This window comes from Tamandua tetradactyla, chromosome 15 (genome assembly GCF_023851605.1).
Source record: "Tamandua tetradactyla isolate mTamTet1 chromosome 15, mTamTet1.pri, whole genome shotgun sequence".
In the NCBI taxonomy this organism is placed as follows: domain Eukaryota; kingdom Metazoa; phylum Chordata; class Mammalia; order Pilosa; family Myrmecophagidae; genus Tamandua; species Tamandua tetradactyla.
In genome coordinates, this window is record NC_135341.1 from 44,781,183 (window position 1) to 44,795,042 (window position 13,860).

The window sequence follows — 13,860 nt, forward strand, 5'->3', positions numbered from 1 at the left end:
TACTAGATGGCTAGTAGCAACCTGCCCTATTTGTGACAACCAAAATTGTCTCCCAACATTGCCAAATGTCCCCTGAGAGGCCAAATCATCCTGGTTAAGAACCAGGATAAAAGAACTGCTTTAAATAGAAAGGACAGTAAGCACTTGAAAAACCTGTGCTTGCCCAAAGAGGGTCCCCCTCTGTTTGGAAGAAATGCACCTCGAATTCTCAGATCCACTCTGTCCTTCATTTCTTGCCTTTCTCCCCCTTCTAACTTCTGCTCCTATTTAAATTAATATGTTTGTAATCCTGTGTTTAGCATAATGACCCTAACACTGGTGGAGGTCTAGTTAATATTTTTGTTTATTTTTCCTTTTGTATAAAGATTATTTTCACTAGACACTTATTTTTTCTAATTATGAAGCTCCTCATTTCCGAATGGAACCCGTGACAGCCCTGGGTGTCCTCTCCCTTATTCTCAACATCATGTGTGCAGCTCTGAATCTCATTCGTGGAATTCATCTTGCAGAACATTCTTTACAGGTAACCATTTCTGTAAAGTTTAAATTGAAGGGTGCATGACAGAAGAAACTGATCTGGATACATTTTATTCATAAGATTATTATGCATCAAGGTTTAATTTTTTTTTTTTTTTTTTAGATTTTAATCCTTGTAGTAAGTAGAACAAATAGGAAAACAGCTCTGTTATTCTAAGAAGCCAAAAGGTATTGGTGAAAAAAGGACCACTTGCTACAAGGATGTCAGACCACCACAGGGCCCCAGGACTTACTCTAGGAGCTGGATTGTTCACCCAGGGCAAAAGTTTGATTCTCAGACTTTGCAGTGCAGGCTCCTTTTTTTCTGAGGGAAAAGTTGCCTCATAGTCAGTTTATATCATGTAGATACTACCTTCTCTGTGTCTTTGTTAAATAACTGTATCTCTGGGAAGTTCATTTCCTGGCCTGCTCATCTCAAAACAAATTTTCATTTCAATGCATGTTGTTGTTTTTTTTTTTTGCATGGGCAGGCACTGGGAATCAAACCTGGGTCTCCAGCATGGCAGGCAAGAACTCTGCCACTGAGCCACCATCATACCACCCATTTCAATGCTTTTTAAAAAAAAAATTAATTTTGAAGTATTTCAAATGCTTTAAAAAAGTATAGACTCACTTTCAGCATAAACAGATAGATACTCCTTTTAAAGATAGAGCCATATTGCTCACACTCATTATGTGGTAGGTAAAGCCCAAAGCATGGCTGATGTTGAACCTCAGGAGTCCAGTGTAGACTGACCTTTTTGGAGAATGGCAGCAGGCCCTGTGTCATAAGCATGGTAACTGCCTGTTTCCACATCCTGTCTTTGGCTAGTATGTGGGATGGTTTCTACTCATTATTATGATTTATCATTAGTTCATTGTTTATGATACTTACTAAGTGTCTGTACTAAAACAGGCCTCTGGTGAACATGGTGGTTGAGAGAGTCTCTGCCTCAGGACTCTCATGGCACAAAGCAGAGCATAGCAGGAGCACCGAGGCAGTGACAGCCCCTGGAGGTGGAAACAATTAGATGAGTAGGATTTCGAGAGGTGGAGGAGTTGGCAGGCATTCCAGGTTGAGGACTTACCACAGACACAAGGAGACAGGAGAGTGCGTGGTGTGTCCAGGCCATTGAAAATGGTTGCTTGCCAACCCCCGAGCTGGCACAGGCAGGAACTTGTGTCTCCCCTGGTCAGGGATTCAGCACTATCAACCATACCAGACCTAATGAAGAGTAAAGTACTCCATGTCCTTTCATGCTTCTTTTCATCTAATTATTCCTTTCCTTGTGTTCCTCATATCTGCTTTAGGTTGCCCATGAGGAAATTGGAAACATTCTGGCTTTTCTTATTCCTTTCATAGCCTGTATTTTCCAGGTAGGTGAAATGTTGACCCTTTGGCGAGGGCCTTTAACCTTATTTCATTCTTCTGTTGGAAGCATCAGCAAGTTTCCGGATCCTGTTTTTGTTCCACCAAAGTCTTGGTTCAAATCATGGACAATCCCAGGCCTGTGGTGGAAGGACCTTAGACTCATCCTGCCCAATCCTCTCATTTTACAGAGAAGCAACTTTGCCCTCAGATGGGGAAAGCCACTTGTCCAAGGACACAGGGCAATTGACAACAGCAGAACAGAAACCAGGAATTTGGATTTTGGTTAAGACATAGCCTCTGTCTCAGGGCTCTCATGGCCCAAAGCTGAGCACGGCAGCAGCACTGAGGAGGTGGCAGCACCTGGGGTGGGAGGAATTAGATGAGTAGGATTTCAAGAGGTGGAGGAATTTGGGGCCTTCCATAAGAAGGGAGGAATGAGATTGCAAGGGAGGTCGGGCTGGTTCTGACTAGTGTGAGGCAGGGTCTTACCTTGAGCTTATTGAGCAGAAGTATCATCTAGGGATAGGTGTCTTTTTAAACATAAAACTAGCTTATGTGGAAAAATTGCTGTTCCTAATAGTAATAACATCTGACTCAAATCTGCCCTTCGGAAATGAAACAAAAATTAGAATATTAATTAGAGGGCTTTGATTATTGTATAATTATTTTCAAATAAGTTATGTATTTAAGGGGTGGGATAGAAAGAATCTTTTGAAACCCCTATAGGCAGAGTTAATTCTAGCAGAAACCTGATTCTAATTCTCTTTCCTCATCCTCCACATGGCCTAAGACTTTAGTACTTGCTCTGCATGCTTCAGGTGGTTTTGGTTTTTTTCTAATTCCTTTTCTCAGGGCACCTACCGTCTCCTTCACAAATGTCCTAGAATGGCTCATTTTTTAAGAATTACATGATTACACAAAAAGAGAACATTTCAACCCAAGATTGAAAATACACTCATTTTTAAGAAAACAAGTCTCCAAAACTTTTGATGCTGTCAGTGGACATTTCCAAAAACCTATATTTCAGCCATTTCAGGGCAGCTAATTGTTTACAATTCCACTTTGTTCTTTCAACTACATTCCTACTTGAATAGCTCCTTCGATAAGGAGTTCCCTCCCTCCACTATGACTTGAGCCTTTGTCAGTTGTTCATGTTTGAGAATATGCTTTTTTTCTTTTATTTTACATTGAACCAAAAAACTATTTCCACCTTTTACAAAATAAGAGTGGCCCTTTTTCTGTCTGTGAGCCCTACACAAAATATCAGATACTTCCCTCTACCCTGAGAACTTTCCCTGACTTAGAGATGCTTTTGAAGAGGTGATAAGGAGAATGGCTTGGGATCAGTTGTATTCTATGTATTTATGGCTCAGGAGAAACCAGAATAGTAAAAGCATGGCTTCCCCTCATAAGCTTTTTCACCTGTCATGGCTAGAGTTTCTCCAGCTCTTCTGCTTCCCAAAGGAAAACTCCATTTGGAGGCTAGTCAGTCTTGTCAGGGTAACCTTACTTGTTCTGTCTGCCCCTTACCTGTATCTCTTCATTCCACGTGGCCTACAGCCTGGCATTTCTGCCTGTATTTCTTAAATTCCTTTTTAAAGTGTTGTGCACTAATTCCTCCTGTGATACCTATTTTACTTTCCTTTTCTAAATCCCCAGTTGTCTCTTGTTCAGTGGGTAACAGCAATCTTACACCCACCCAGTAGGTCCAAGCTAATGTGTAATGAATTCAATTTAGTAAGCTAGCACATGCAGAAAAACTACGCTGTGTGTGAGAAGTGAGTCTTGCTTCTGATCCTGTGACCATTTCTTTGTTGCTGACCAGACCTCCTCTTGTGGTGTCATTTCAGTGTTATTTGTACCTGTTCTACAGTCCAGCCAGGACGATGAAGGTGGTGCTTATGCTGCTCTTTATTTGCCTGGGCAACGTGTACCTTCACGGGCTGAGGAATCTCTGGCAAATCCTTTTCCACATAGGAGTGGCTTTTCTTTCTTCCCATCAGATACTGTCACGACAGCTTCAGGAGAAGCAGTCTGACTATGGAGTGTGAAGGAGACACTGGACGACGAATGGATCCTTTGATTTTCTTTTGAGGGTCAATCAGTGTTTCCTTTCTTGCTTCTTGACTTCACCTCAAGTTTCCATTCTTGAAGTTCCTTTCAACTTATCTGGACTGGTAAACCAAGGATTTGGGATTTTTAACAAGTGCATTTGAAGGCACAAGACGACCTCTTGATCCTCAGTCCTGGTTTTGTGTTGAGTGTTACTGCAGAATGTCCCATTCATCACATTTACTTAGGACAGCAAAATCTAGAGATTCATTCAGAGAGAGCACTACAGGAAGATCAGAACAGAATTATTTTGATCTTTTAAATTGAATGGTGAAGAAACGACTAGATTCAATAATACTAGTTTTAGTAATTGGCAGTTGTCTCCCAGGAACCATTTCAAAATCCAAATCAGCTTTTAAGTCTAAATGTGGCTTGGTTGTTTTTTAAGAAGGTTAGTACAGGGTAAATTAAAAACTTAAAAATATGGTTCATAAACATAAGCTAGATAAATTTTGTTTACATCTTTTGATAACTTAGGTCTGATATGATACCTTTGAAATATTTAAATATATTTTGGATATAAATTGAACTTTTCTTCATTTAGAATGAAAAAACTTAAACTAAGAAAATTTAAGAAAGTTCAGTTTATCATTTATATATAACCTTTTGTGGTGGTGGGAATGTGCATTAAAGAGTGGATACAGAAATGTTTTGTATTTTTTGCAGGGTATCTCTGAATATCTTTAAATTAACTGAGTAGTCAGTACTACTGGGTCATAACTTAGAAGCATGAGCAGAAGTGAGAGTTGCAGGATTTCTTATAATCGGCCACAAACTGGAAAAGGTGAATGACTTAGATTAGTGGATTTTACAGACTCATTTGGGGGTTGCTACTGTCATCAGCCTTTTCGTGGCTGAGAGCCTGTCATTTTAATGATGATGAACACTTGATCCTGAGTACCTGATCCCAGAGGGCATTCCAGATTACTCACTGCTGTACGTCCACTAGTCTTAATTAGATCAAGGGCCTCATCTTTTATGAACCAGTGTTAAATCAGTGTTACCCCCCCTTTTTTTTTTTAACTTTATGAAGTTATAATTAACCCTGAGCCCTGGAAAATTACTTTTCTTTCTCTCATTATCAAAACATTGGTTGATTATAGTTTTCCAAAATATAGGTCTGAATAAGATCCCTTAGGTCTCCAGAAATTTCAGCCTTGGTTATCGAGCATCACTGAGGAGGCCCTTTGTGGAGTTTGCCCTTTGTCTTTTTCTTGGTGAAAGTCTGGAATCTGAATAACTCAACCACAATTGCCTGGAATACTTTGGGTTGAATTTTGTGGTCTTGACAAATAAAAAAAATCCTATTTTGGTAGTTAATTTTAAAAGTTAAAAGTCATTGTTAGTGTTATTGAATAGGTAAGGAAAGCAGGAATGTAATTTTAGGAAATTTAGTTGTACTTTGTTATGAGTGATGGTGTATTGTTATTGAGCTACTTTGATAGCACTTGAAGAAAAACTAGTTTATGTGATTGGGAACTGCACTGGGAAATGTTGCCATAGTAATTTTATTTTCTTATAATAGAATTTTCTATTTTTAATCAAACATGAAATATCTGAATATGAAAATTATGAGCAACATCCTCAGATATAAACTTCAAAGTTGTCTCTCCACTGACTTTTCTCCAGTGATCTATGTAATTTTCTAGCAGGTGGATTTTTCATCTTTCTGGGAGGTGATTTTGAAGAGGTATAATATGGAATAAGAAGCCACGAAGAGAGAAAAATCCTTTTAAGTCAGAAGCACAAAAAGAGCTTTAAAAGCTAATGGAAACAGCTTAAAAATATATTGTTTTCTTTTCAACCCTGTATGGTATTGGTGCTGCTGTGTAGCCGTGTAGCCCCCAAATAATCTGGAGGGTCTGAGCCTGTGATCCACATTCAGTAAGAAGTAAAGAGAGATCCTTGAAGATGAGGGCCTCTTGGTGTATGCTTCCTCTCCAGAGTCATGGGTGGAGATGTCATCCATACTCACTGAATCTGGTCTTGATTGGTTAACATCTATGTAAGGCTCGAGGTTAGCTTTTGCAAAGCAAAAGGGGAAATGCAAAATGATCACCAGACAAACTTTGTTTAACCAAAATCCAGCTGAAAGAAGCCTTGACTGACTGAAGGAAGAGACAGTGATAGCAAAGATGTTTTAGAGATTTCATCCAAGAGAAATCCCAGAGTCAGGGTTGGCTTGGCCCAGGCTTGGAGGTTTGTAGCCCCCTCTGTGATCCTAGATGCCAGGAAGCTGGGTCTGAACCCTAGGAGTTATTCTCACTCTCCTGTGGACTCACTGCTGTTCTAGTACCTGGGTTTTCCCAGTGGTTAAATGCTACCTGTCTAATGACTCCACAGCTTAGATCTGGAAATAGATGAATAATGTTGAAAACAAAACCTTTAAAGTGCCTTCTGGTATCAGATGCTACAGGATCATTGAGCATCAGAGTGTGTTATGCTCCATATGCTGTATCAGGGCAGGAGTGTGACTTAGTGTCCTTGACTAGGATTTCCCAACCAAAGGTCCAATGCCCAAAGGATTTCCCCTTCCTCAAGTGTCCTAGTAAAGGGAACAAGTAGAATCTGCTTTTCTTTTCACTAGGCTAGCCTTATTGTGGTGAGGAACATGCCTGGGTTTCTTTTTCCTGGATGAAGACAGCGGGGGGCACATTTGGGAAGGTATTTCCTCTCAGTATTAGAGGCTCAACTGTGTGCAGAGTGAGTAATTGTGAACACAGCCTGCCAGTTTTGCTTCTCCAGCTTGCACACAAGGTATCTGTGAACTCTGTTGATAATGCCTTTGTGAACCAAGGCCCAACATTTTAAAGTTCTTTAAGGGGTGAGAAAAAGGGCATTTGCACTGCTGAAAGGAAATATTTATTCATTTCTGTCAGCCTCAACTTGAGCTCCTCTATTCTTTCCTAGGTGCTCCCACTCTCCAGGCCTCCTCCTTCTCTTTCTACCTCTGCTCCATATAATCCAAACCTGGACACAGAGGCTGAAATTGGAGTCTCTGGAGGGACCAGAAAGCCACTTTTCATTGGAGTCAATAAGGTAGATGAAAGAGCTTCAGAGTGGGCGCAGATTGCATTGAGCCCAGCCACTCACCTGGACGCTCCTAGGCTCTCCAGCACACAGCTGTGAGTCTGGTCTCTAGAGCAGAGTAGCACTTTGGTGATCAGCACTGCCCAGAATAAAAAACAACAGCCAGCAGCAAGACTGGCTTTTGGTGCCCGGGAAGTAGGAACAGGTGGAGATCAGAACTGGGGCTCTCTGTCTCCTGGTAGACAGCAGCTGCCCTTTGCCTGTGGGGGCTTCGCACTGTGCCTTCAGTCAGGGCCACATTTCTTTGAGGGAGTTGACCGCTCATTGAAACGTGCAGCATAAGAGAACCTACTGCTTGCACAGCCAGCACGAGTGAGGACAGACAGGGTTGGAAGTGTTTATGGAGATCAGACATGCCCAGCAAATCCCTGCTCTGACATTGCTTACATTCCAAGTGCAGAATCCTGCATAGGTTCAAGGAAATTATACCTGTGCACGGTGAGTGTTAATGGCAGAGGGAGAGAGTAGCTGTGCCCTTGAGAGATGAGGCAGGAGAAGGAGTGCACTGATCAGCTGGTCAGAAGGCCTGGAGATTGGCATGGCTCATCCACTTGTCCCCATTTGACAGGAAAAGCCACTTACTGTCCCTCCAGCCTCAGTTTCATCATCTGGAAAATAGTGATAAATTCTACCAGCTCCCATGCAGGCTATTATTAGAGTCAGAAGAGATGGTAGAGGAGAATACTGGTAATCCATGGTTTATGTGTGGAGGAGGCTTTGAGTTCACCTGATGTTGGAAAGTTCTGCATGCTTTAGGCAGCAAAACCATGTCATCTGCACTTAAAAAAAAGGGGGGGGTGCATTTTATGGTACATGATATAATGACCTCATCCTTTTACTCCAGGAAGATAGAGGCCCCCTTTTCTCCCCTGGACCTGCCTCCTGCCTCCTAGACACAGAGCCCTTGGTACCTTTGGCATTTGGCCTACTTCAGGCTCCGGGGAGTCCAGTTCCACTAGTAGGGCTAAACCTTAGGGCCCTCCCTGACCAAAATGAGGAGGGTTCTGATTCTGTCTGGGCATGGTGATGTCAAACTTCTGTTGCTGGAGAAACCTCATTGGCAGGGGAACCTTCACAGAAAGACTCTACAGTAAAATCTGGGAATGACTGGATAGAGAGACATCTGCCCATGTATCCTGATGACAGAACTGTTGCCCACCAACGCCTTTTATTTAGCATGAAATTATCAAATCCTCCCTGTTCCTCCATCTGTGCTGAGTATGTAGGATCTTCTTTAACCCTTATATTTACATGATTCTGGGGTTGCTTCCGAAATATTTAATGAAATATTCGTATAACTTGACCCCTGAAGATTCTATTTTGTTTACCAGGATTCCTACTAAGAGTGTACGAAGCAGATTTAGCCAGGGTAAAAATATTCACTTTGAATTCTTGCTATCTATTCTGTTATATATGCATCTTACTGTTTTCATGTAATAATGAGGATCGAATTTGAGGAAACGATGAATATGTTTTAACAAACTTTCACACAGTACTGAAACCTAAACTTGTGTTCATGTATGTACAGAATGTTGTATAGCATTTATATACTGTGTATATATAAATTAAATGAGGTGGCTTCAGGAGTAGGAGGAAAATAAATCCGAGATGTTTACTAACGTGTGTTTGTACTTGTATGAAAAATTCTAAGTTATGGATCCATTTTCTTAGATATGATGTGAACCGGGTGTGAGGGAGGAGGGGTTACCTGGAGAAGAGAATTTCAGATCCTTGTCTGGTGAAGTCTAGACAGGTGCAGGGGCTCAAATACTCCCTATCAATACTCCCAGACTCTGGAATGCAATCGTGAAACCTGGAAAGACTTTGGAAAAACTGTAATAGCAGCCTCAGTACTGCCCTGGGGTTGGTACTAGCCAGGCTCTGCTCCTGACCTGTTTTGACCCCCTGGGCAGGCACTTTACTTGCTGTGGGTTCTGGGATTGTGTCTATATTGCCTGGATGATGGAGTTTTCCTCCCAGGCCAGGACTAGCTCGATCACATAATGGCCACCAGGAGGCGCAGCTGCTGGCCACATCATCAGGTTCCCCGCCAAAGGGACTGAGCCCTTTTGCAGAGGCCTTTCCTGTAGCAGCTGATAAAGTTCCCAGAGCAGAGAGAGAGATGCACCAGCCTCTCCTAACCATTCTTTAAAAACGTTGGAGAATGTACTCTGAACTCTACATCATTTCTCCTGCGTCAGAAATCTTACAGAGAAAGGTACAAACTTCCAGAATAAATGTCTGAGTTACCGGATTCTAGGATTTGGAGATGGCAGGCCTTTGGATACCATCTGGTTCAGCCATTTTGTTGTTCAGGTGGGGAAATCTGCCCCAGGGAGTCAGTGACAGGTGTCCTAGAGCTCTGTCCTCTGGGCTGGGAACAGATAGGAGGGTGCTACCTACCACTTGGCAGCACCCTCAATGAACAGAGGGAGGACGTTAGCCCATGAAGGTGCAGTTCCTGTGCCAGGAGGATTAGGTGAGATGTTCATGCCAATGAGTTGCGTTCTCTTTTCCCACCCATGAAGGGGACCTGTGAAGTGCTACCTAAAAACTACCAAGACATCCTTGGGCAGTGCCAGTAAAGGAGAAAAGCTTAGAGAGAAAGGCGCCACCTGAGTGCAGCTGCCAGGGAGGTACTGTGTGACCCTACTGAGTTGACTGTAAGACATTGTTGGATCAGATGTGGAAAACAAAAACTTCAAATGTGGAAAACAAAAAAAAAGCATAAAGTTCATCTCTTTCATTGAAGGATAATACTTTAGTGATCTCGGGGAGGAAAAGTACTTCTTAAATAGAGCACAAGCACAACCCTTAAGGCAAAATGGTTGATGAATTTGATTACATAGAAACAAGGATTTCATGGGCAAAGTTAAAAAAAAGTGGGAGAAGGTATTTGCAATGTCTGAACCCAAGGAAGGATTAATATACAAGCCATTCTTGCAAATCAGCAAGAAAGATAGCAATCTCAATAGAAAATTGAGCAGGTAGTTCAGAGAAGAGAAAACCCAGAAAGCATTTGAAGAGACTTAAAGTCATTGGAAATGCAGAGAAATGCGTATTAAAATAACAGTAATATATCATCTTATGCTTATTTGGCAAAACATAGAAAGCCAGATGACTCCAAGCATAGGAGAGAATGTTGGGATACAGGGCCAGATACACTGCTGGCAAAGGGTACAAAGGTACAACCTACCTGGAGAGCAGCGGCTGCCTACCCAAATTAGGTGTGTGCATACCTCATGGCATGGAAATTTCACTCCTGGTGTATGTGCCAGGGGAATTCCTAAATGGATTTTTAAAGAGCATCTATGAAGACAGACATTCAATGAAGCATTATTTGCTTGAGTGGAGAACTGAAGGTAATCTGTGTGTGCATTAAAAACAGATGGAGTGTGCAGGTTCACCAAGGAACACTGTTCAGACGTAATGAAGCAACATGGATGGATCTTCAGACCATAGAGCTGAGTGAAAAATAACATTTATCATTAAACATATGCACACAAAATGATAGAAAATTTTGTGAAAATGTATACAAAAGAACACTTGTAAAACACATTTGAATGGACGCCTAGTTGGGGCCCAGGCATGGGAGTTAGGTATAGGGATAATAAGAAACAAACAAAAAGAGGGTGGGGTGGGATGCTAAAGCTTTAGCAGTCAGGTCTGAGGGTGCCAGGAGAGCCCGGTAAGCCTGCACTGCCTCTGGAAGATCCTGCTGGGGTGTGCCCAGCCCTGGGCTCAGTGATGCTGGGAAGACCTGACTGAGGGAAGCTCCAAGGCCTGCAAACTGCCAGAGTGTTTGTGCCTCCACACCCGGGAGGGAGCTGTGGGGGGCGGGGACTATACCATAAACCAGATGAGGACTTGTGGAAGCCAGTAGGGGGTGGGAGGTCCAGAGGGGGAGGCGTGCGGGTAGAGCCTGCTCTAGCCACCTGGGACTCCTTCCCAGACTCATGCTGTCTGACCAGTAGTTTCCTGGCGGAGACTGTTTCCCACATGAGGCACTCAGCTGAAGTGCTCTCCAGAGGACAAGAAAAACAGCTGCAGGGGGACAGAGCTGCTCCAAGGCAAATCTTTCCTCCAACCCCAGAAATAGGCTGTTCTGGCTACAGAGTCAAAAAGTGTGAGCCTGGGGAAGCAAAGCCTGAGGGAGGGGTGGTTGGAAGGGGAGAAGGTGACCAGGACCACCACCACCCAGAAGGCTTGTTCCACACACATTTTCTTAGGCCTAAGGGATCAGGGCAAGGGACACAGGGCCAAGATTAGAATGAACTTTCTCACAGAGCTGTCCAACAGGATGGTAGCAAGCTGTCTACCATAGAGGTATGCAAGCTATGAGCTGTGTTGGATGGGAACTTGGAACATGCTGTCCCCATCTTGCACTCATTGTCTGGGCCTGGAAGCAGGTGTCCACGGGGACATCTGCCCATCTCCCGGGACAGACCAGACGCCAGTCGCAGGAAGCAGACTGTGCCAGCTCCCATTTGAAGAGTAAATATTAGTCTTTTCAAGAGCTGCCTGTTCCCTGTCATTCAGCACCGAGGACACTGAGCTTGGGGTGGGGGAGACCTCTTTGTCCCCTATGCCCAAATGGAGTCACAGGCCCAATTCACTCTTGCAGTGGAAGAGCCAAGAACTAGGGCCTTCACCAGGTCCAAGCCCTCCTCTCCCCACCACTCGCAAGCAGTGAGTGCCTGAGCCCCTGCCGAGGGGGGTTTAGGGTTTGCTGAGGCCCAAGGTCCTCCAGTTCTCAAATACTGTGCAAGGCTAATTCTGCAGAGGTAGGGGTCTGGAGGTTTTGACCTAGACCTCAAGGTCTCTTGGTCCCAGATCTGACATCTGTGGTCTAAAATCCTTGGATTATCAGCAAAGGAGAATGACCTGTTCCTGCTCAACTGTCATCCCCTTGGGAGAGCCTCTTCTGACCACCCCAACTCATGGAGCACCCGGTACCCTTCTCCCTCATTCTGCTTTATTCCTTATGTGTATTTTTTCCCTCATTTATTATCTGTTTCCACTTTTAGAGGGTCAGTTCCACGAGGTCAAGACTTTGCCTTGTTCACTGCTGTATCCTTAGTGCCTAGAGCTGGGGACACAGTAAATGCTCAGTAAATATCTGCTAAACTAATATAATGATGGTAATACTTTGAAAATGTTAAACAAATTTTTCCTCATCCCCTTAATCCTGAAATTATGATCCCCTGAAGCCATTCCACCCTTATGACCTGGGAAAGGGCTGGGGAGGATGGATGGCGTCTCAGGAAGGAAGAGCATAAGATATAGGGGGTGAGAAAGAAGTCAACCTCCTGGCTAGCAAATGATAGAAAGGAGAAGAAGAATCCATCAAATATTTGTGTTTTAGTCCCATCCTCTGGGATGAAAACCTTGAAGGGTGAAAAAAACTTGAAAGCACAAAGCAGAGGGGGCGTGTGCATTTGGAAGACAGCACCCCTGGCAGCATGTCGTCCTGCCAGGTAAAAACAAAGGAGCTATAGATTTGATGGTGAGAAGGCCTGAGTGAGCACCCTCCCTTAGCTCTCAGAGGCCTGTGTGCTCCATAGGGCCGGAGGAAGGTGGCTGAGTTGGAACTTGTAGGCCTTTCACGGTTGTGTCAACGTGAATTATGCCTGCCACAGAGGCCAAGGCTGAGCCTAGAGGGTTCTGAGGGGCCTGAGTGAACCACGGTGGGTTAGGACCAACCTTGGGGTCCCAGCCAAGAGAGCAGGCTACCTACAAGTACCCCAACCATAGGCTTCAGCAGGAGGGGCTGGTGAGTGTCCATGAAAACTCTAGTGCAGAGGAGTACAAGGCCCTTTAGGTGAAGCTTCTCTTCTCTGACACCAGGAGGCCATCGGTATTGCCCTCATACCTTATTTACCTACCTTTGCCAGCTTTCTACAGGAGTAACTCAACAGTTCCTCACCTCAACTCTACCATGTCTTTATTGCTTTCTGTCTCTGAGATACCCTGAAGCCATGGTGTGGGATGCCTGCAGGAGCCTGCTTGACATTCATACATGCCCAAGCCTGAAAGTAGGAGGGAGTTGACTTGGGCATATCTTGGGCATTGGATAACAGGAGCCAGTGGTTAACGCCCTACTGTTCTGTCCTTCAGGAGTGCAGTTCTGTGGTGTGTTCTGTAGTTCTCAGCACAGTTCCATTACCACAGCAGTGACCAGCTCAATAACTCATCTATATAGTAGCTTTTCCTACTTCCCTGTTTTACTCTTCTCAGCCTGCCATTTCTGCTTCCTAGTTACAGGCCTTATCTGAGGATCTGGTTTCTGGGGGTTGCAGCTACAATGCCACCTGATCCCCTGTGCTAGCATGACCTGATGGGCACCCAGCGTCCCTATCTAACTCCTTCCATATTCCCCTGTGCGCTTTCCTACATTCCCTTGCTACTAGGGATCTGGATGCAACCTAGGCTCTGCCAATGAGAAACACTCCCAAGAATGTTAGATGGTAGAACGGAAGTGGAGGCCATTCTCCCTGCAGCATGGTGACTGATGGGCAAGACACTTTGTTCTTTCCACTTTCTTGTTACCAGCTTAATGGATGTGGGGCAACTCGGATGCTGGCAGTAATTTCCTGTAAGGTGACCACGAAGGGTAGAGACTGGCCCTAACTTCCATTCCTCCAAGGCTCCAAGCCTTCTTATATTTAATTTCCTACATTAAATCCCTTTCTGCACAAAATACCTAGTGTGTTTTTTGTACTGAACCATGACAAATTTGCACCCCTACTACCAGGCTCAAGTGGAGGGAA

The 13,860-nt window shown here is 43.9% G+C and overlaps 1 protein-coding gene across 11 annotated transcripts in view; it reads left to right on the forward strand.

Annotated features, from left to right (window-relative positions):
• SEC22C (SEC22 homolog C, vesicle trafficking protein) overlaps positions 1-8,709 on the forward strand; it is a 40,512-nt gene extending 31,803 nt beyond the window's left edge. For 10 of the 11 annotated variants that reach the window (XM_077129689.1, XM_077129687.1, XM_077129682.1 and 7 more), the window contains 3 exons: positions 405-523; positions 1,828-1,893; positions 3,739-8,709. In XM_077129689.1, coding sequence (XP_076985804.1) covers positions 405-523; positions 1,828-1,893; positions 3,739-3,939 — 386 coding nt within the window. In that variant the 3' untranslated portion in view covers positions 3,940-8,709. The remainder of the gene's footprint in view (positions 1-404; positions 524-1,827; positions 1,894-3,738) is intronic. The other variant, XM_077129690.1, reaches the window with a different exon arrangement.
• The last annotated feature ends 5,151 nt before the right edge of the window (positions 8,710-13,860 follow it).